The 23,926-nt window shown below is 38.9% G+C and overlaps 1 protein-coding gene across 9 annotated transcripts in view; it reads right to left on the minus strand.

Annotated features, from left to right (window-relative positions):
* The window catches only part of ZC3H14 (zinc finger CCCH-type containing 14), a 40,496-nt gene that overhangs the window by 8,487 nt on the left and 8,083 nt on the right, over window positions 1–23,926 (minus strand). For 6 of the 9 annotated variants that reach the window (XM_028155865.2, XM_028155868.2, XM_028155867.2 and 3 more), the window contains 6 exons: window positions 23,355–23,550; window positions 22,613–23,042; window positions 21,920–22,080; window positions 21,235–21,335; window positions 19,145–19,300; window positions 5,189–5,263 (listed from right to left, as the gene is read on the minus strand). In XM_028155865.2, coding sequence (XP_028011666.2) covers window positions 5,189–5,263; window positions 19,145–19,300; window positions 21,235–21,335; window positions 21,920–22,080; window positions 22,613–23,042; window positions 23,355–23,550 — 1,119 coding nt within the window. Of the gene's footprint in view, window positions 1–5,188; window positions 5,264–6,766; window positions 7,298–19,144; window positions 19,301–21,234; window positions 21,336–21,919; window positions 22,081–22,612; window positions 23,043–23,354; window positions 23,551–23,926 lie in introns of those variants that run through there. The other 3 variants (XM_028155872.2, XM_028155870.2, XM_008148407.3) reach the window with 2 other exon arrangements.

Below are 23,926 nucleotides of genomic sequence, written 5' to 3' on the forward strand. Positions count from 1 at the left end.
TGCCTGGTTGTAAAGACCACTTTGAGAGAGGATTTTAAGATGAACAGACATTTTAAAAAATACAGCAAGGAACACAATGACCTTCAATGCAAATAAGTAGAGCTCACATTATCGGCAACACCATCTTAGGCCCAACACTTTATAAAATACACCAAGCCCTGAGTGGAGATGGCTGACCTATCAATATGCAGTCAACTGACTCGAGTTAATGAGCTCCACAGTTAACAGGCAAATAACAGAGACCAAAATTCGGACTATTCGTTCATGTTCGTTCCCTGAAAAAACTGAACTGCTGAGAATACTGGGCTAGGTACACGCAAAAAAATTTCAGAACCGTATGCCCTAAACAGTGACCTAAAAGGGGTATAAGCAGGTTGGAAGAGTCCAGAACCTCCTCCAACTGGGAGAAGAAAGGCTTACAGAGGAGGAACAAGTGCAACAGGTACTAAAGGAAGGAGCAGGAATACACTAGGAGGGAAAGTGCTGAGGAGAGGATACCGCATGGAGAAAGGCAGGGCTTTCCTCACTAGGAGCACAGGGATTTGAGGCAGTGAGAAATGTGGTATGCTGAAGGGCTGTGTGTGGTGGGCTAAGCAAATGAGTGGCAAGGAAGGCTGAGGCATAAAGGAGTTTAAATTCTGGTCCAGAAGTAGTAACCCAGAGAGGTTTCTAAGTAGGGAGGTCACATGTTTACACTGGTTTTCAGAAAAAAAGGAACAGTGGTAAGATGGACTGAAGTCCTAGATCTCAGTTATGAGGCTGTTGCCCAGGAGAGATGCTGAGGCTCCAAGTTAAAAGGTTCTCACCCCTTTTCCTAGTCTAACACCCTCCCCTCAGCACCAGCAGCTCACAGCAGGTATATTTTCACCTACGATCCCAAGTAGGAGGCATGCCTGTCGTCCCTGCCAGTGCAGCAGAGACTGGTAAAGACAGGTGTATGAATGAGAGCGGGAGGAAGAGGAACTTGATGCAGGAAATAGAGGACAGGAGAAAGAGCCGATTTAAAAGGGGGAAAAGGCAGGTGGCCAAGACATGGAAACAACCAGAGGGTTCTTCCATAGATGACTGGATAAAGAAGATGAATACATATATATATTGGAAAACTACTACTCAGACATAGAACAGATAAAATACTGCCACTTGCAACATGAGTATCATGCTAAGTGAAATAAGTCAAATGGAAAAAGTCAACCACCATGATTTCACGCATATGTGGGATATAAAACTGAAACCAACCAACAAGACACAAAAACTCTAGACACAGACAAAAGCATAGTGGTTACCAGAAGGAAAGGAGGGCGGGGAGAGGTAGAAGAGGATAAGGTGGGGATAAATGGTGATGGAAGGAGGATTTGACTTGGGGTGATGGGCACACAATGCAATATACAGATGACGTATTATACAACTGCACATTTGAAACCTCCAAAGGGTGGGGCAAAAGGAGGTTTACAGGTGTTCGTATGGAAAATTATACAATTAAAAATGCCCTAGCTGTTTGGTTCAGTGGCTAGAGCATCAGCCTATGGACTGAAGGGTCCTGGGTTTGATTCCGGTCAGGGGCACATGCCTGGGGTTGCAGGCTCAATCCCCAGTAGGGAGTGTGCAGGAGGCATCCAATCAATGATTCTCTCTCATCATTGATGTTTTCTCTCTCTCCCTCTTCCTTCCTCTCTGAAATCAATAAAAATATATTTTTAAAAATAATAGTACAAAAATAAACACTGTGTTTTGGATACTCACAACAGTAAACCTACTTTTGCCCTATCCTGGATAATTTTATTAACCAATGTTGCCCTGATAACTGTTAATAAAATTAATAAAAAGTAAAAGAGGGTAAAGATAAATCTCAGTTTTAGATTTATTTAGTTTGAAGTGTTGTGGGTCTCTCACATGTTCAGGAAGAAGTTGAAAATTCAGATCTGACCACTGGGGGTAGGGAGACAATAAGAGAGTCAAAAGTGAAGGTGAAATAAGAATGTTTGCCGAAACTGGTTTGGCTCAGTGGATGGAGCGTCGGCCTGTGGACTCAAGGGTCCCAGGTTCGATTCCGGTCAAGGGCATGTACCTTGGTTGCGGGCACATCCCCAGTAGGGGGTGTGCAAGAGGCAGCTGATTGATGTTTCTCTCATCGATGTTTCTAACTCTCTATCCCTCTCTCTTCCTCTCTGTAAAAAAATCAATAAAATATATTTTAAAAAAAAAGAAATAAGAATGTTTAATAAAGTGTACACACTGAGTGCTGCTGTCTTCTCACTGATCTGCATGTCATAGAGACCACAGGTGATCCAAGACCACAGGTGATCCGAGGCCTCACACCAGCAAAGGCAGAGTCCAGAAGTTAGTCCGAGGGCGGCAGCATTCCTTCTCACCACCCTGCACTTTTCTGAGGCAAAGCATCTTGGGAGAATATAGGAGATGAAAACACTGAGGGCAGGATACAGGGTAAAGGTAACATTTTAAAGGGCAGTAGAGGAGGAAAGGAGTTGGTAAAGGAGAATGAAAAGGAATCAGTAGGAGGACAGGAAAGTCCTGGGAGCCAAAGGATCAGAGATGGAAGAAAATAGAAGTCAAGTGTCGCAAGGAGCTCTGCACCCACACAGCCACTCGTCGCCTCTGCAGGACTAATGTGAGCAGCCTAGGTCAAGGGGAATCAGACAGATGGAATAGTGACATCTGGGTGAAGAACACAGGCGTCTGACCTAGGCATTTTGTTTCCTCCAGAAACCCCATTAAAATATCAATAAAGGGTTAATTTTTTTAAAAAACCCACAAAGAAAATGATTGTGAAAGAAGATACAACCACACTTTGGAAGTGAAAACCCAACTTAGTAGATCTTCAAAAGCTGAGTCTGAAGCCAATAATGAAGCCAACCAGCATGGATCCCAAGACTCTCCAGTGGCTGAGAAATAGGGGACCTTGGGACTTCCAGGGGTGGGCAGAACAGACGTGTGCTCCAGTGTCCATTTCAAGCACAGTTTGTTCTTCCTAAATTCTCGTTTCTATTCCCCTACCTCTATACTAAAGACATCTGGAATAATTGGAGGTCTACTTTCTCACTGGTCACCATGGGACACGCCTATGGATGAAGCACCCTGGTCTCCGACAGAAAGGTGCTACAACATGAACTAAATGCATACTATTAAAACTGTTAAAAAGCAGCTTTCCTGATAACCTCTGACCAGTTTCTCCCTTGGAGAAAATAACACTTTAGATTCTTGAGCTAAAAGCAGAGGGGTCTCTGCACCAACGGATGCCAGCCAGGTTGAAAGAAGCACCATTCAGAAAGCAGGGAGGGGCTTGTTAAGGTGAACATTCTGTAGTAATTTATGCTGAGGTGCCTTCCCTAGTTCCCTCCCCCACTTGGCTCCCAGCCAGTCCATTACTTGAAAGGTCTTTCTTTAGAGAAGCTGACCAGCCTACAGGAAAGGACTAAAAAACCCCTGACATCAGGGTGCCCCAAACTAGATAGCAAGACACATCATACTCCACTGCAGATCTGTGTTCCTATGTGAGGTCCAAAGCACACACCCCAGCTAATGAACCCAGAGCACCAACAGCTTCCTAAGTGCCCACTCTTAAATCTAAGACTACCAAGGGCCTGCAGACATATGAGGAAAACCTCTTTCACAAAAGACAGTGATCAAAACAAACTTGGAGAAAAGACCAAAAAAAAAGTCAGAAACTACCCTCAATATCCTCAGAGAAATAAGAGGAAGTACTGCATACATGAAACAAAACCAGTATGTTAAAAAAAAAGGGGGGGAGGGTGGAGGAAGATGCACAAATAAAATTACTCTCAGAAATAAAATAAAAAAATTGTAGAGCCCTGGCTGGTGTGGCATTGGTTGGAGCGTTGTCCCATGCACCGGAAGGTCATGGGTTTGATTCCCGGTCAGGGCACATACCTAGGTTTAGGGTTCAATCCCTGGCCCGGATGTGTATGAGAAGCAACCGACCGATGTCTCTTTCTCATCAATGTTTCTCTCTCCACTCCCCCCACCCTCCGCCCCACCACTTCCCTCTCTAAAATCAATTTAAGAAATTATAGGAGGTAAGCAAAGGATATAGTCATGAGCCTACTAGAACTACTTGATGATTCAAACTGTATGGGCACCATGGATAAATATAAAAACTCAAGGAAACAAAACGAATCTGCGAGGATTGATTAACAGGTATTACATACACAGACTTCAGCTGCCAAACATTTGAAGGAAAATGCCCTTATGTAGAAAGCAGGATGGAATGTTAGATGAGTGGGCAAAATCAAGACTGGAGAATTTCTAACCCCTTTCATAGGTAGAAGGGAGAAGCCATAAGACAGGCAGAAACTGAAGTGACATGTGTGGTGATTAACAGACTGCTGCTCATCAACAGGTTAGGAGCTGGCATGTGGGTGGAAGGTAACCCTCAGAGAAGACAAGCACAAAAGGCCATGGCAAGGTCAGGTAATACAGGTGGTGACTGTGGAGTCCCGATCATGGGGAATAAAATTTGGTTAGGGGCAGAGAAGCAGAGGGTCAAGACACCAGACCTTCCAATGAAGAACAGGCTTGGGGGAAACAGAATGAAGTAGAGAAAATAAGATTTGTGAATTTAAGTTTGCAGGTGTCCAATGGCTCCCATCATTTATTCAGCAGACATTAGGGATTCCATATGCATCTAGCAAGGGTACTGGCAACAGATAAATAAGGCCCTAGCCCCAGTCCTGAAGTAGCCATGGTGTGTGCTGGGTGGGAGAGACTTAAGTTCCAGTGGCTCTAACCACCACAAGTCCTAGGTGTGTCCCTGGCAATGAGATTCTAAAGTGAAGTAAAACTGAGGACCAGGTTCAACAGGCAGGGAAACTACAGCAGCTCAGGGCAATGGCAAAAGTTGGGCAGAGAGGAGAGTAGGGTAGGGACTCTAGTCATCTCCAGAGCAGGGTAGTGAGCAGCCAACAAATTCCAAGGTCCTAGGTAAAATGGCAGCAATGGAAGAAAGGTTTTGAATGAGGTGAAAAATACAAACACATATAACATAAAGAAAATGCACATCTTGTCACCTGCCCCTAAAATATTTTCACAGACCTAAATATAGCATCTTAGGGCAGGATCTAAGAGATACAAGGCACATTAAATGAAGTGTAAGGAATGGAAATAGCAACTAAAAAATGCTCAATTACACTGAAAACTTAACACGATTACCAACCTGGACTGATCTGCAGAGTTTCTGCCATGACTGGATCAATTTGCAGCCGGGACAGTAATGGCCTCTGCTGAGTTCCTAGAATATAAATTTTAAAACTTAACTAAGCTTAAACACAATACCAGCATGTTTATGTCCCAGAAATTAAGCCCCAAATAATCTTTCTGGGTTCTTCAAAGTCTTAAAAATAAAAGTTTAAATAATACAATTTACTAATATTACTAAACCAAAGGTCTGTAAGACAAAAACCTGTCCTCAGGATTAAACCAAAAATAGCAATGTACAACATTCCTGGTTCTCCCTCTGGAGGCTGGTGTTCCTGGACTGGAGAGAAAGCCTGGAGATAAAGGTGAAAAGGTAGAAAAGCCAAAGGGGGTGCTGCAAGGACCCACAGCTTGCGCCATGAGAGACAGGCGACTGCCAACTGCAAGGTCAACATAAGAGGCATCTCCCTCCATCACCTGGGCTCTCACCATTATGACTCACTCCACCCACTCCTGGAATTACAAAACAAAACACTCCAGAGTTTTCTGGTTAGAGAGTCCCAAAAGGCTGACTATGGGCTTAATGGATATAAAGGGAACACTGAACACTCAGCTCTACTGTCCAGGTCCTACCAAAGCATGAAAATAACCACTTGGATTTCCCAGATGCTCAGCTAGAAAGAGGCTCGTATTTCTTCATAGTTACCCTGCAAAACACACACGGCACTGATTGTCTCTATCTTCAATTGCAGGGTAAGCACTCTGTCACACTTCTTCCTCCAAGCCTCCCTGTCCAATGCATAGCATATGTTAGGTACTCACTCGCTTGCAGACTTGAGACAAAAGCATCACACAGTACAACCTGATTGATAGGGATGTGATTGACAGGGTTCCACACACTGAAATATTAGGTGCCTGCATGCTAACTTTTAGTGTATCTACTACTGGCAGCTTCACAAGGATAGCCTTTGCTCACTCAGCGAAAACATGCAACTGCCAACTACCATTTTCATTAAAAGGGTTTTTAAATTGTAAAAGCTATGCTCAATTCAAAATTGTATCAGCTTTTTTTTTTTTTTAATATAAGTTACATTACTCTGTAGTGGTGTGCCAAAATAAAAGTTAATTCCTTCCAAAATTATCATGGTAAAAATACAGTAAATACCAAGGAGCTGACCTGAAAATGAAAGACAGATGTCATTTGGTCAAGCTAGCATTCCTGAGAAACTGACACGGATTAGGTTACAGGAAAAAATGCTCTTCTAATTAAAATACAACAGGTCTTACTTTTAAAAAGAAATTCCCAAGACAGATACAAAAAAAGGGACCGTTTTCTCACATTTCAACTTTTGCTTCATCTCTCTTTGCTCACCTATCTTTTCAACACATCATTTCAGAGAACTTCACTAGAGAGGACGGAATTCTGGTTAAGTTCTAGACTTCTAAGTTAAATCATGCAGGGTCCAATTTTGTCATTAAAGGTCCATGAAAACTTTCAAGCTCTTTGTGACATGCTGCCTCTGTATGAGAACTAGTCAGGTTACAGGAAAATATAGAGCGCCATGGGTACCTAAAAGCTATCACACTAAGAATTTACCTTTCTCAATGTTGCTAAGGAAGCCAATTATTTTTACATCAGTAGTCCTTGACTGTGACTCAAAATCTACTTCCTCTTGAAGACCTTTAAACTCTCTGTCGCATTCAGCTGTTGATGTTGAATATTCATTCATTTTAACCTCCAAAGATGAAATTTTTGCTTCATTCTGTGACACTCTAACTTTTAAATCAAAAAGATTTGCTTCCGCTGTCAACATTGCTGTTTTCATTTCTTTAATTTCATTGATATCAGTTGATATTTTCCTTAAAAGATGGGAAATATTGTCTAGCTCATTCAGTGAACAAGAGGAACTTGTTACAGAACCTAAGTCAATTGGCTCAGGTGAGACGAAAATCGGTAAAGATGGTGAAGAAAACCTTGAAGACATTTTCATAAAATTCTCTCTCCCTCCTATTTTTAAAATATTTTCCTTTGAAGCCCATTAAATTGTTTCATCAAAAGTAATAGTAATTAAGACTTTTACTTTAAGAAGCATTAAGAATGAATAACATTTTAAACCTGTAACTAAAAAGACAGGATTGTATATTTCTGTAGTCAAAACTCAAAAGTCCTACTTATAGCTCCTCTCCAAACAATAAGCCCTATTATTACATACAAGAGAATCTGGTTTCTGATTGGCCGAAAACAGACATGTGACACACAAAGAATTTTTCTATTACTAACCTCATGACAAGGAGCACTGAAGGTTTGGGATGTAAATTAAACAATATGACAACATTAAGTACTTTATATTGGGATATACTGTGAATTAAGTATAATTTTGTCCTGACATCTATTAAATAATAGTTTTTAAGCTTCAGATTATTTAGTGTTTAATCTAGTATGTTCAGTTTCTTCCCTTAAAAATGGTAAAGGACAGTATCTAGCATTTCCTTTGTAAGCAGAGGGCAGGGTTGGTTATTGGACTCATGATCACACACAAATCTCTCTAAAAATATGTGGTGATAATGGAATTCAATGCACTGATATGAAATGGTAGAAATTTAAAGACAGGGGAAATGAAGACTTTGCCTTGGTTTGATGCTAAAACATTATTAGATACGTGGTTTTCTTCCATTCTGTGGGTTGTCTTTTCATTTTCTTGAAACACAAAAATTTTAAACTTTGATCAAATCCAATTGATCTAATTTCTTTGACTTTTGGTGCCATATCTAAGAAACCATTGCCTGCCTAAACCAAGCTTGCTTATAAATTTACACCTATATTTTCTCCCAAGAGTTCTATAATTTTAAGCTCTTATATTTAGGTCTTTGATCCATTTTGAGTTAAAATTTACATATGTAGTAGTCAAGGACCCAACATCATTCTTTTGCATGTAGATATCCAGCTGTCCAACACCATCTGTTGAAAAAGATTATTCTTTCCCCCATTGAATTGTCTTGATATACTTGTTGAAAACCAACTGATCATAAATGTATTGGTCCATTTCTGGATTCTCAATTTTATTCCATTGGTCTTTATTATACCTTATGAGAGTACCAGTTTTAATTACTATAAGTCTGTAGCAAGTTTGAAATTGGGAAATATAAGTCCTTCAACTTTATTATTTTTCAATAGTTTTGGCTATTTAGGTCCTTTTCATCTCCATATCAATTTTAGGAACAGTTTGCCAATTTCTGCAAAAAAAACAAGCAGGAATTTTAAAACATTGAGTTAAATTTATAGGTCAATTTGCGAGTATCACCAATTTAAAATATGAAGATGCAAGATGGTGAACACAACTACCCAGTGCCTCTCCAAAAGAATAATTGTTTTTAATATATTTTTATTGATTTCAGAGAGGAAGGGAGGAGAGAGAGAGAGAGAGAGAGAGAGAGAGAAACATCAATGATGAATGAGTCATTGATTGGCTGCCTCCTGCACGACCCCTACTGGGGATGGAGCCCACAACCATGGCACGTGCCTTGACAGGGACTCAAACCCTGACCTCCTGGTTCATAGGTCGACACTCAAGCACTGAGCCACATAGGCTGGGCAAAAGAGTAATTCTTATAAATAATTGTAGCCTTTGGTTTCTCAGCTAAATAGATATTGTTCACAATAACAGAATAAAGAAAAAATGTTTAAGTTTATATAATAACCTTTATTCATTTCTCTATTGTATCTGTAAATTAACCTAATTCTTCAAAATCTTTGGATAGAAAATAATTTTCAAAATTTACAAGGCTTTGGATTCACATAGAATTTTTTAAGAGCACGAGCTTATGGATGACACCTATAGCACACATTAGGAAGAGCCATGTGCCACCTGCAAACCAGGTGGTTCACTGGAGGTAGCAAACATACTTCAATGAGAAAAGCAGAGAGGAGTCACAAGGAAACAAGGTAGCTAAAAAAAAAAAGCCCATTTGAAGATTCTTGTTGTCACCCATTGTGCCTAGACCAACTTTAGAATGCAAAATAAGCAAAGATCCTTCTATAGATTCTAATGTAAATATCTACCAGCAGAGGAAGTTTACATATTTTAAGGAAACTGGAACCTTGAAAGGTTAATGTCAGCTAGTAAGTGGCAGAGCCTGGATTAACACCTAAGCAATCAGGCTCCTGAGTCCATCTAGTCAGTCACGGTCACTATCTTATACTTCTCTTCTTGATACATCAAGTGGAATAAAATGTCAGAGAAATTCACATGGTATAATTCCTATTTTATATACATATATGTGCATGCATACAAATATACATGTAATTCTACTTTATACAGAAAAGTGAACATGTATATACATTTTTAAAAAGCCATGAAGACTACAGATAGCACACCAAACTAGTCTGGGTGCAGTGCTTACCTCTGAGGAAGACAGTGGGCAGAGCACAGGGGGGATTTCCCTTGTTTTCTCTTAATATAAACCTCCTCTTTCACTAAGACTAAGTGCTTCCAGTCCAACAGGATAGATTAAGTATATGCGATTATAGCCTCTCTTCTGGAGAGTCCACGGAAAGGAAGGAAGGAACTTAAAGGGCACAAGTCTTCAACATACAGCAATGGATTCCAAACTGGGTTTCTAAGATTATCCAATAAAATGTAGGAAGAAAGTACCAGAAATTCTATCACAGTAGAAATATTTATTATCTCTATCCTTCTCAGAGTTCTGTTTTTTACATGTTTAACATACATACTAATAATAGCAGGTGTAAATGTAAATAAAATACATATATTGAGTGTAAGCACTGAGAAATTATTTTAGTATATAAAAAATTGTATGGTCAAAAATACAGAGATCACCGATTTAAAGATGGGCTTAGAGAGGAGATCATAGCAGATGAGATTTCAACCACTTCTGGAAAATAGAAAATATACAGATAAATACTGGCTATGAGGCAGAGCAGAAAAGCCAAACGAGACCCTGGGAAAATTGCAAGTGAGATGCAAGGCAGGAGTGACATAAATATTTCCTGAGCTCTTATATATGCCATGCACTGTTCTGGGTACTCAGTAAAAGACACGAACAACCAACACAAATCCCTAGTCAAAGAGCTTATAGTCTGGTTGAGAAGGGAGAAAATATTTGTTAAGCCTGGCTAATGTGACTCAGTGGTTAAGAGTTGACCTATGAACCAAGAGGTCACGGTTGGATTGATTCCCGCTCAGGGCACATGCCTGGGTGTCAGGCTCAATACCCAGTAGGAGGAGTGCAGAAAGCAGCCAATCAATGATTCTCTCATCACTGATGTCTCTCTCTCTCTCTCTCTCTCTCTCTCTCTCTCTCTCTCCCTCCCTTCCTCTCTATGAAATAAATATATATTTAAATACATATATATAGCATAGTTTAGCCCTGGCCAGGTACCTCAGTTAGTTAGAGCATCACCCCAAGATACACCAAGGTTGTGGGTTCAATCTCCAGTCAAGGCACATACAAGAAGCAACCAATGAATGTATACATTAGTGGAACAACAAAGCTTATGTATGTTTCTACCCCTACCAACTCTCTATAAAATCAATAACTACAAATAAAAAAATATATATATAACAGAGTTGATGATACATATTTAAAATCCTAAGTCTGGGTAAAAATATCTAAACTATGAAAATATAAAATATGTAAGTGGCAATAAGTATTATGGAGAAACGTATAGCTTAGAAAGGTGAGTTAGGGGATGTGGGGCTGGGGAAGGCCTCACAGAGATGACTTTTTTTTTTAATACATTTCTTTATTGATTTCAGAGAGAAAGGGAGAGGGAGAGAGAGATAGAAACATCAATGATAAGAGAATCATTGATTGGCTGCCTCCTGCACACCCCCTACTGGGGATCGAGCCCGCAACCAGGGCATGTGCCCTTGGCTGGAATGTAACCTGGGACCCTTCAGTCCGCAGGCCAACACTCTATCCACTGAGCCAAACCAGCTAGGGCCAGAGATGACTTTTGAACAAACTATGTGGACGTCTGAAAGAACATATTTCAAGGAGAGGAAACACTATCTCAGACATGCTCCTTTATTTTGTTTTTTTTTTTTAAATATATATTTTATTGATTCTTTACAGAGAGGAAGGGAGAGGGATAGAGAGCCAGAAACACTGATGAGAGAGAAATATCGATCAGCTGCCTCCTGCACACCCCCTACTGGGGATGTGCCTGCAACCCAGGTACATGCCCTTGACCGGAATCGAACCTGGGACCCTTCAGTCCGCAGGCCGACGCTCTATCCACTGAGCCAAACCGGTTAGGGCAGACATGCTCCTTTAAACACTTTAGATTTCTAAGCACTCAGGAAATTTATCTCCCATACTTTTTAAGTTTCTTCATGATGTAGTGACAAAGTAGAATATACTGAGAAGACTAAGTGGGACCCAGGAAATGCAGAGCAAACGAGGAAAATATATCCGGGTATGATATCCTTGAGGCAGACCTAGAGAGCAACCAGATGAGCAAAAGAGAACAGTTGCTTTAGTAGGAAGGTACCTAAGAAAAAAGGAGAACCCAAAGTTTAATGGTATAAAATGCCAGATCTTTAAGCTATAATACAGGCAGGCAATGCAAAAAGGGGATAAAAAAGAACGAAGGTAAACAAAAAAACTACAAAAAGGGGGAAAATAAGCAACTCTAGGGAACCTCTAAACAAAGAACTGTAAATAAAATTTTAATTTGGCCCTGTAATGAGTAATATTTATATAGTATTAATAACATAAATGCTTATTGGGTCTCAATTTTTAGAGCAATCTAAAAAGAATGGTAGTGTTACCTAGGAAACAGAAAAAAAATGTAAATGCAATCATGAGATGACCGAATATAAAAGATGGGAGACCCTGACCGGTTTGGCTGAGTGAATAGAGCGTTGGCCTGTGGACTGAAGGGTCCCAGGTTCGATTCCGGTCAAGGGCATGTACCTTGGTTGCGGGCACATCCCCAGTCTCGGGTGTGCAGGAGGCAGCTGAACAATGAATGTTTCTCTCTCATCGATGTTTCTAACTCTCTATCCCTCTCCCTTCCTCTCTGTAAAAATTCAATAAAATATTAAATAAATAAATAAATAAAAGATGGGAGAAAAAGTATCTAAGAATTAAAGAACATAAATATTCTTATGTCTTGGGAGTCAAAATGTACTGAAATTGGGGAGTCAAAACATGCTGAAATATAGTTAATCAGACAAAATATATTTAGCTGTACTTCTTTTTTTTTTTTTTTTTTTAATTGATGTTTTACAGAGAGGAAGGGAGAGGGATAGAGAGCTAGAAACATCGATCAGCTGCCTCCTGCACAACCCCTACTGGGGATGTGCCTGCAACCAAGGTACATGCTCTTGACCGGAATCGAACCTGGGACCCTTCAGTCTGCAGGCCGACGCTCTATCCACTGAACCAAACCTGTCAGGGCTATTTAGCTGTACTTCTTAACATTACAAAAGTAACCAGTAAATAACCAAGAATAGTGATTTTACCGAATGGGCTTAGAGAGGAAAAAGTGAGTTAGATCCTGATATACGAAAGAAATCAAAAGATACCATCTTACACTTGGTGAATTAAGGTACTGGTATAAGCCAATTATTACAAACATGAAGAAAATTAGAGTCATAAAACAATCATTCAAAAGCAGTGGCCATAGGGAGGATCAGTGCGGAGAAGAATAAAAAAGAAATGTTGCTTTTTTTTGTTGTTAATCCTCATCCAAGGATATTTTTTTCTTTGATATATATATATATACATTTTTTAGAGAGAGTGGGAAGGAGGGAGGGAGGAGGAAAGAGAAAGAGGGGGTAGAGGGAGAGGGAGAAGGAGAGGGGGGGGGGAGAGAGAGAGAGAGAGAGAGAGAGAGAGAGAGAGAGAGAGAAACAGAGATGTGAGAGACACATCAACTAATTGCCTTTCACATGCACCCCAACTGGGGCCGGGGAACAAATCTGCAACCCAGATACATGCCCCTGACTGAGAATCAAACCAGAGATCCAACACTCCACGCCTGAGCAACACCAGCCAAGGCAGAAATGTTTTTTTATTTTAAATTTCTCTATACTATTTGATTATTTTCTAATTTATCAGCAGGTATTACAATGATTTGTTTTGTTTTACCAAATTTTCTGCGGTGAACATATATTTGATAATGTGAAATATTTTAAATATTTTTATACAACATATACCTAGTAGGAAAAATAAAAGGAAATCCAGGCCTAGACACATCATAGTGAAACTGTAGAACATCAAAGACAAAGAGATCTTGAAAGCAGCCAGAGAAAGAACAGATCACCTACAAAGGAACAACAGACAATTAGAATAACAGAAGTCCACTCAACAACAACGGAAGCCAGAAGACAATGGAATTAGATATACAAGGTGCTAAGAGCAAATGACTATTGTTAACCTAGATATGGGTATCCAGCAAAACTACTGCCCAAGAACAAGGAGAAAAAAAAAATGTTTATAGCTCTACCCAGTTTGGCTCAGTGCATCGAGCCTCGGCCTGCAGACTGAAGGGTCCCAGGTTCGATTCCTGGTCAGGGCACATGCCTGGGTTGCAGGCTCAATCCCCAGTGTGGGGGTATGCAGGAGGCAGCCAATCAATGATTCTCTCTCATCAATGATGTTTCTAGCTCTTTCTCCCTTTCTTCTCTTCCATTCTGAAATCAATTTAAATAAATACATAAATATAATTTTTAAAAAATGTTTATAGGTAAACAGGCTCTTGGGAAATTTACCACCAATAGACCTGTTCTAAAGAAACTTCCAGAGAATATAATTCAAAAATACTGCAAAATATTAGAAAATAATGATCCCCAAATAACATTCAAGAGATATGAAAATTAAAAATGATAAACATCGGTATATCTAAGCAAACATTGCCTGGGTAAAATAAGATAATGGTGCTCAATTTATGCATTTTTAAAAAGACCAAACATAACATAAGTCAGGAGGGTAAAGACTAGTGCTAAGGTATCCTAAAGTTCGTTTATTATTTGAGAATGGGGTCAGAATATTAACTTTTAGAATATTCAATTAAACTTGCTTGATAAAATTTCAGTGGTCACCACTAAAAGAGCAGAAATGGAATGTTTAAGTTTAAATTAGTGGGGGGGAGTAGAAATGGATAATCAACAACAATAGTAATTAATGAATGAAGGCAAAAGAGGAGGAAAAACAAAAGCAAGCAAATACAAATAAAATGACAGAAACTAGTCCAACTACATCAGTAATTCTAATGAAAGCAGCCTGAAGTGACCTCTGAAAATTGCTCACTATTCACTTGACCAGAAAAATCTCACAAAAGCTGCTTGCAAATCAAGAGGTTCAAATCTTCATGTTCACTTTAAGAACACTCATAAAACCCATCAAGAGTATGCATAGCCGAAAAGCCACCATATATCTGAAGGATGTCACTTTACAGAAGCAATGTGTGCCATTCTGTTGTTACAATGGTGGAGCTGGTAGGGTGTACCCAAGCCTAACAGTGGGGCTAGACACAGGATCAGTTGCCCAAAAAGAGTGAATTTTTGCTGCACATGCTTAAAAATGCACAGTAATGCTGAACTTAAAGGTTTAGATGTAGATTCTCTGGTCACTGAGCACCTTTGTAGGTTCTACACCAACTCCCAAGATATGGTGTAGAACTACAAAGCTCATGGGCAGATTAATCCACACATGGAGGTGGATCCTTAATGAAAACAGACCGTTCCTAAACCAGAAGAGGAGGTTGCACAGAAGAAAATGATATCCGAGAAAAAACTGGAGAAATGAAACCTTATGGCCTAGGAGTTAATTCAGCATGATGTAAACGCTAATAAAGTAAAAACAGAGCCCAGATGCATGGCTCAGTGGTTGAGCATCAACCTATGAACCAGGAGATCACAGTTCAATTCCCGATCAGGGCACATGTCCAGGTTGTGGGCTCAGTCCCCAGTGTGGGGCATGCAGGAGGCGGCCGATTGATGATTCTCTCTTATCATTGATGTTTCTATCTCTCTCTTCCTTTCCCTTCCTTTCTGAAATCAATAAAAATATATTTTAAAAAATAAAAGCAGAATGTTACTTGTCTTTATTAGTATAAACAGGGGTGAGCTACAAAAGTAGGTTGATAATAGTAACAATTACAGAGCACTTGAGATCTTGATCTCCAGCATGTTGTAGATTTATGTGGCTCAAATAAATTCTTATAAAAATTCTTTTAAAATAATTAATAAAGTAGTTAATAATAGTACAAGAATAAAGTGTTTCACATACAACTGTAAACCTACTTTTCCCACCCCTCTACATATATTTTTTTAAATATATTTTATTGATTTTTTACAGAGAGGAAGAGAGAGGGATAGAGAGTTAGAAACATCGATGAGAGAGAAACATCGATCAGCTGCCTCTTGCACACTCCCTACTGGGGATGTGCCCGCAACCAAGGTACATGCCCTTGACCGGAATCGAACCTGGGACCCTTTAATCCGCAGGCCGACGCTCTATCCACTGAGCCAAACCAGTTTTGGTGCCACCCCTGTATATTTCAAGCACCCTTAAAAGATGGATCAAACAAGTTTTCTTTTGATTAGAATTAAAAACATAGATTCTATTAAAATGATAATAATAATAATAATAATAATAATAATAAATGTGAATCATTTAAACTCTCCAATACAGGACAAACTCAGAAACAATTAAAAAATAATAATCTAGCTTTATGACATTTAAGAGATAAATATGCCCAAAGCATAAAGATAGAAAAGATTGAAAACAGACATGAAAAACAGAGAGATGAGGAAAATACTAATTGGCAATATTAATATCAGATAAAAGCATCATTTGGTATAAAAGTTTATAAAGATAAAAGGTTCGACTCATCAAGAAGATGTAACAATTTTAAATATGCATGCACCTAGTTTAAAAGTCACAGAAGTATAGAGAAATTACGATAAACTTGTCATCCTGATGGGCAACCTCAAGACCTCTCAATTACCGATGAGTCAAGCAGACCAAGGATGCAGCAAGATCAAGACGAACATCTTAACATGTAGAGCTTTATCTACTAAATGCTAAATTCTCAAGCCAACAATTAGAGTCCACTTTCTTCTAAAATGCACATGGAATATGTACAAAATTGTCTTAAGTCTTAATTTTCAAAAATACATGTCACATTACCTGACTACAAAGCAATAAAGTCAGTTTTATAAAAAGAAAAAAAAATTAAAAGACAAAAACAAAATCTCCATGCACTGTAAATTAGTAACACTTCCAAATAATCCATGGATCAGAAATGAAGACCTAAGTGGGAATTAAAGATGCTTAGAATAATGAAAACATTTTGTATCAAAATATGTGATATGCAGTGAAATCATCAGATCAAGAGAAACTTATAGCTTAAATGTATACATTTGAAAAGACAGAGACTATGAAAAATTCATTTTAAAATTGAATATATTAAAAATAAGAACAAACACACAAATATTGTGAGGTTCTAGGGTAGGCTAGTAAAAACACAGAGGCTTGAGAAATGAGAGAACACTATGAATAATTTATACTTACATTAAAAAAACACAAAAAAGAAACCTGTCACAGAAAAACCTGTAAAACAATGAGTAAGCACACTGACTAATAATGGCTTTTTGCAGAGTGTCACTTTGTACTTGTGAACAAATGAATCCAGTAAGAGTAGTAATAGTCCTCCATCAGTAGAGGTCCTTGATATCACTTCTATTGTCTCATTTTAAAACAAAACAATGATATAGAAAAGCACACAAAACAAGTAACAGCTCAATGAATTTTCATAAGGCAAAAACATCCTTACAACCGTCATCTAGTCCAAGGAAGTAGCTATGTCAGCCACCCGAGAAGCCCCCTCACAAGCTCCATCCTAGTAAGTCCTCTCCAAAAGTAATCACTATTGCCTTTCATAGTAATACCGTTTCTTTGTGGTTTTATCACACAAGCCCTAGACACTAGAGCTTAACTTTGCCACCTTTATTTTAATTTGTCTTTTAAGTCTTTTAATCTAGAATTCTTGGCTTTCTGACCTATGTAACTCCCAGAAACTGTACTTTGCCTGCTGTACACACATGGGGTAGCTCAGCCAACATGCTTCTTTGGCCTCTGTACTTCCTTCAAGCTGACCGCTGTTATCAGAGACTTGATCACTCTGGCAAGACTAAGGTAGAATTTTATTCATCAGGAGGTACAAAATGGCTGGTTTTCACTTTATTAGCTAGAATGATTTCATAAGATGCTTCCATCATCTATAAGAAGGGTTAGCAAACTTCTTCTATTTTGGGTTATGTGGGTTACATGGTCTGTTGCAACTATTCAACTCTATGGTTATAAAACAAAAGCAGCCAGAGACAATACATAAATGAATAAGCATGGTGGTTCCAAGAAAACTTTATTTACAAAAATATGTGCTAACTCCTATACCACTTTGTTACCCAGTGGCACCATTCTTAAAGGAAAGACAGTAAAAATGCTCAACTATTTATTTGGTTTATAATCTATTCTTTTCCAGAAATTGACTAATTAAGGGTCTACTTTTTAAAATCATCATCGTAAAAAAAAGTTAAAAATATCATCATGAGTCCTGACTGGTTTGGCTCAGTAGATAGAGCATCAGCCTGTGGACTCAAGGGTCCCAGGTTCAATTCCGATCAAGGGCATGTACCTTGGTTGCGGGCACATCCTCAGTAGGGGTTGTGCAGGAGGCAGCTGATCGATGTTTCTCTCTCATTGATGTTTCTAACTATCTATCCCTCTCCCTTCCTCTCTGTAAAAATATCAATAAAATACATATATTTTTTAAAAATCATCATGAAATCATGGGCTTCATTCAATCTACTGCCATTTCTATTTCTACTGAAGCTCAAACTCAGTTGCTCTTCACAAACTGGCCAACTCACACTTCCCAGTTACTCCTACTGGCTGGCTTGGGGTTTTCCTGTGCTCAGATCCATCATTTATTGGAACTGCAAATAACCTTGACATAGAAAATTATACAATACAATCAAAGATTTTTTTAAAAGAGAGAAGAAACAAATATAGGATAAACTCATAAAGCTTCATGAAATAAGAAAACCTGAGATGAACCCGGAACTATTTAAAGGATATAGTTGAAGAGGAATAATAAACATATTCCAGTCTTAGCAAAGTATAAATTAGCAACAACATGATGAGCCTATAGTTTTGGTGGGATTTTAAAATTCAAATCATAGAAGAGAAAAAGAAGAAACTAGAATATTTCCTAATGGGGACGGGAGGAACAGTGGAAAGCAGCGAGGGAAGTGCTGGGCAGAATTAGGGGCCAGACAAGGAAGCTGTTGAAAGACCAAGTTGATGGCATCAGTCCTGGGCCATGCCCTGGGAGGTATGTGTGGGGGACTCACACACTCTAAATGCTCTGACAAAGAAGTCACATAAGTCATACTTTAGATGAGAGTGTGCAGGAGTCGGGGACGGGAGCTGAGAGCAGAAAGATCAGCTCAAAGCTAACTGTGGTTTGTCAGGCACAAGGGGATCAAGTAGGGCCACTAAGACATAAGGCATCTAGCAGGTCACAGAGAGGGAGGATGCTCAGAAAAGGGAGATTTAAAGATAAGATTTCAAATTCAAGAGAACAGGAGTAGAATTAACAAAAAGAAGGAAAGCTTTACTGTAGATATCTATGTATCTTTAAACTGGCACATTCTAAAGACCAGCAAAATATTGATAATAAATAAGCTGGATGACTGAATTCATGGAAATTCATTGCACTATTCTTTCCTCTTTGAGAACATTAAAAATTTCCCTGATAAAAAGGTTTTTAAAACTCTGAAATATGTAAATATAGATTCCTCATGGTCCCTTCTTATTCTATTTTTGGGCTAGTGAGCACTTTTCTCATAATATAACATTTCATAAACACTCACTGGAAAATATTTAATGGCTCATGAAAAAAGTGTAATAGAGGATGAAATATCATTTAAATTATTACCTTGACCTTTTTCTATATTATCTCCTTTTGCTTCATCTTCTTTAATGGGGGGACTTATTCTAGAGGTCCTGCTTTGCCCCTGGACCATTTCTGCCAGCAATTCTTCTTGAGAAGTTCGAGTTCTGGGAGCAACTGGAAGCGTCTGTTTCTGCGAGACTTTTATATAAAAAGCAAAAAAGATGGAAATGCAAATGTAGTAATACATCAAACTCAACCATCATCCTATATAAAGAGGTAATATGCAAATTGACCCTCACACTCTTACAAGATGACTGCCTATGACCAGGCCAGCAGGGGGGTTAATGAGGGACGACCAAACACTGAACAAGCAGGCTGTGTGGGACGACCAGGTCGGCAGTGGGGTTAGTGAGGGATGACCAAACGACTGAACAACAGGCTGCATGGGGTGACCAGGCCGGCGGGGGGTGAGGCAGTTGGGGGCGACCAGGCTGGCGGGGGGAGGGGGGAGGCAGGGGCAGTTGGGGGCGATTAGGCCAGCAGGAGAGCAGTGAGGGGCCACTAGACCAGCAGGGTGGGGGGGTAGTGAGGGGCGACCAGGCCAGCAAAGGGGGGCAGTTGGGGGCGACCAGACCAGCAGGGGAAGCAGTAGTGACCAGGCAGGCGGGGGGTGGGGGGCAGTTAGGAGCAACCAGGCGGGCAGGGAGAGGGCAGTGGGGGAAGACCTGGCTGGCAGCAGGGGGCAGTTAGGGGCAATCAGGCCGGTACACAGAGGCAGTGAGGGGCAATCAGGCCAGTGGGAGGGTGGGGGGCAGTTAGGGGTGACCAGGCAGGCAGGTAAGCGATTAGGAGCCAGCAGTCCAGGATTGTGAGAGGGATGTCTGACTGCCGGTTTAGGCCCGATCCCCCAAGGGGTCCCAGATTGGAGAAGGTACAGGCTGGGCTGAGGGGGAACACCGCCCCTCCCCCCACCACCACCGTGCATGAAATTCGTGCACCAGGCCTCTAGTATTAAACATAAATGCTCCTTTATTTTAGAACATGAGGAGCTTTAAACAGTTCATAGATATCACCTCATTTTTTTCTTACAATATTCTCAAGGGATAAGATAATCTGACTTACAATAACTCTATGTGCTCTATATGTATAAACAGCATCTATACATTTTAAACCACATGCCATATATACATTGAAGCACATATATATTCATTTTAACCAAATGCAATTTAGGTTCTACTTCATGATCCCATTAACCACCTCCAATTGTAATTTAGATAAACTAAGTAAATAAAGAATTTAAAAAAAAAAAGAATTTCAATGCTATTTCTCAAGAAAAACAAAACAAAACTTGGGCAATATCCAACTATTATAAAAGCAAAAAATTTCAAGTTCACAAATGAGTAAAATTCTCTACACTTATCATCACTTTAAACAATATTGTAACAAAATGGGAATGTAAATTAAAGAATTGTTCAGTTTGCCTGAGAATCCTTATCCTATATGCGAAAACCTGTTCAATTTCATGTTTAGAGGTTAAAAGAGGAGAAGCAGGGAGACAGATGACTATCAGGATCAAAAGTAAGCTTATAGTTTCCTTCACTCTAGGAAGGGGTAGCAAAAAGAAATATGAAAAAGCAGAACAGCTCTAAAAGAACAATCATCAAATAGGCAGCAAAAATAAAATAAAATTTAAAGTGAGTAATCATTACAACTTATTAATGAAATTTCACACCCAGCTCTAGCATATGGGACACAGAGTACAGAATTTAATGACATGACATCCATGATATGGTTTGCATTTCAGAATGAGCTTTTTTTTGTATGATCAGATTATAGCTGCCTCATCTCCTTTGCTTTAAAACATGTAATAATTTATATTATCTATTTCACACACACTGGAAAGAGGGAGTAAAAGACATGACAGTTGCTCAAAGAAATAAATTCCACTGACAATTGGGAAAGTTTCTCAAACTGGCCTAATCTCCTTTTTAAACCATTCTTCTGAACCACACACCTTGGTCTTGACATTGGGTAGGGTTCTTTATTTCACCACAACTTGGTGATCATCATTTCTAGCTTACTCAAGAATTATAGAAATCTCACTTAATGAAAACATAATTCATTTAAATTACCTGTAGAATAGTTAGTTGTTTTTGTTACAGATTCTTGAGCTTCAGATATTGCCTTCAAAATTAGATTCTTATTAGCTTGTTTAGAAGGAGGAAGTGAGGGTCTAAAAAAGTTAACAAAACATTTTAATTATAGATTTGAATTCTTTATGTGCTAGCCATTATGCCTTTACTACAGCCTTAAGTGTTTTTTTTACAACCTTACCTGAGGATATGTTTTTACTGATTTTAGAGAGAGAGGGAGGAAGGGTTAAAGGGAGGGGGAGAGAAAGATCAATCTGTTGCCTCCCACATGCACCCTAACTGGGGATCGAACCCACAACCTAGATATGTGCCCTGACTAGTAATCAAAGCCATAACCTTTTTAGTGTACAGGACGATCCACCGGCCCAGGACCTTCTCTTAGGTTTTGAACTAGCTGTAGTTTTTAGAAAATGCCAACTAGACTGAAACCTTGTAACTATTTAAAATAATGAATCTAATAAACTTTCCCACCCATATTAGTTTTTAATATTCTCAGCAATTTCTCCAATTTTAAGCAGTTTTCCTTTCATTAATATGGTTTATTCAAAAACCAATAGAAAAGTCTTATATGCTATTAAATTTTTATTTTTAGGCTATCCTCTTCAAGAAACACAGAAGGCGCCGCCAAGCAATTCAAGATTAAGTTACAGTCATATTCAGGTACCTCCGTTCGGGCTTTGCAGGCACTGACACACTGCTGGAGATGCTTCCTGTACGGGACCCACAATCATCATCTTCCTCCTCCTCTTCTCCATCGTGATTAAACTTTTTTACTTTAACAACTGAGCTTACCACAGGCAACTTTCTCTTTCGAAAGTTTTCTTCCTGTAAACAGATAAATTCATGCTTACCTAGTCTCAGAAAATAAAGTTCTAACAAAGAATTTTTTCTTTTTAAGAAAAAGCCAATCATATTAATAATTCATGGGCTATTTCCTGGTTTCTTATAAAAATATGAATATTACCCCTCTAATAGCCAACCTTTAACAAAAACAACTAGTGCTTTACACTCATTTATAAGCAGCAGCAAATAGCGCTGTTGGAAAACTAACAAAATAGTTACTTCTTTACCAGTAAATGCCATGAAAATCTAAAATTGACCTAAAATCCCACCAAAATTATAAGTTATTGTTAAAACTATCTCACATGTTGGCATCCCAAGAGAGTAAACGAGGTGTAATATACACCTGTAGAAGTCAGTCATGGAGAAGAAAATCTGATTGGTATAATATGCTGAGCATACAGAAATCAGCTTAAAATAAACTTGCAATATGTATTTAGTTATTTCACATACTATTTAGTATAAAGAACTGCCAATTTTCAGCCTAACAAGGCAAGATTCGCAAGTACACACAAACCTCAATACTCATTTTTTCTGCGTTGTTTCTGAAGAAAGGACTGTAAGTCTCTTCTAAGCTGTTAAGCACTTCTGGTTCACACAAACGTCCTGTTTCATATACCCGGCTGTTCTGTACATCGAGTTGCTTGGCAGCATGAATACTGTTTTGCTGCTGTTGAAATTGCAACCTGTTTAAATGAACACCACCATCTGCAGTTCGACTTGCAGGTGGTCGATAAATTTCAATAGAAGGGCGAGAAGAACCGTATGTGAGTGTCACTGTGGGTTTTTTCTGAGATAAGGGATTCTCCTGCACAAAATTGAGGTCTTCATCAATGAGGTCATCTGGTTCCGGCTTAATATCAATCACATCTTCAGAGGGTGCTGGCTCCCTCAGAGGTTTCACTGTTGACATTAATCGGGTTGCAGCTCCATCATCATAACTCTGCCTATTAAACACACACTCAAACATATTACAACCAATTTAGAGGAATATGATCAAATAGTCAAAGAATATTTAAATTGTAATGTGGTCCATTAAAAACTACTTTGAAATGGCTTTTTTGTTTTAAACTTTGATTTACTATATTTCAGATAATCATACTTTGGTCTCATCCACTCTTCATTTAAAAAATTGCTCATGACCACCTACCTCACTATTTCCAAAATTTTCTGAAAGGAGCAATTCAAAGATACGGAAACTAATGTAAATGTCACATATACCCCCATCTGTCCACAGGTGGTCTACACAGAACTCTTACCTGACATTAGTGGCTTTCTGCTCCTGTGAACTTGAAGAAACTCTGGAATCTCTTTTCTCAGGTCTGGTGCTAGAAACTGCAAGGGGTGGCACTGCAGCTTCGTGCCTTCTCTCATCGCCCCTACTGAAGCTGCTCTTGTTGGAAGGCACGTTACTATCGAATATGTTGGTATCAGAAGACTTTAGACTAGAGGGGTCTGGAAAGAAAAACATAATCCTTTTATACTATTTTATTACTCTGATCCTTCCCCTTGTTCATCACCAATTTAAAAGTTATACATGTTCATAACATTTTTAATGGCTCAAGATTATTCCATACATAGTAATATTGTAATTTACTATTACTGAACTTTTAACTAATTTTCAATTATAAAATATTTAAATGTCCTTGAAACTGAACTGTTGCACACTTCTATAATTACTTCCTTAGGATAAACTGCATAGTTCCCTACCCTTATTTAAATTATCTTTGAATTATATTAAATGTATTGCTCTTAAATTCGTAACAATATGTGCTTCCTAAAAATGTTCAAATGAACTGTTTCCAAATTTATGTGTTCTTTCCTCAAAGCA

The sequence above is a fragment of the Eptesicus fuscus genome, chromosome 5, assembly GCF_027574615.1.
Source record: "Eptesicus fuscus isolate TK198812 chromosome 5, DD_ASM_mEF_20220401, whole genome shotgun sequence".
Taxonomy (NCBI): Eukaryota; Metazoa; Chordata; class Mammalia; order Chiroptera; family Vespertilionidae; genus Eptesicus; species Eptesicus fuscus.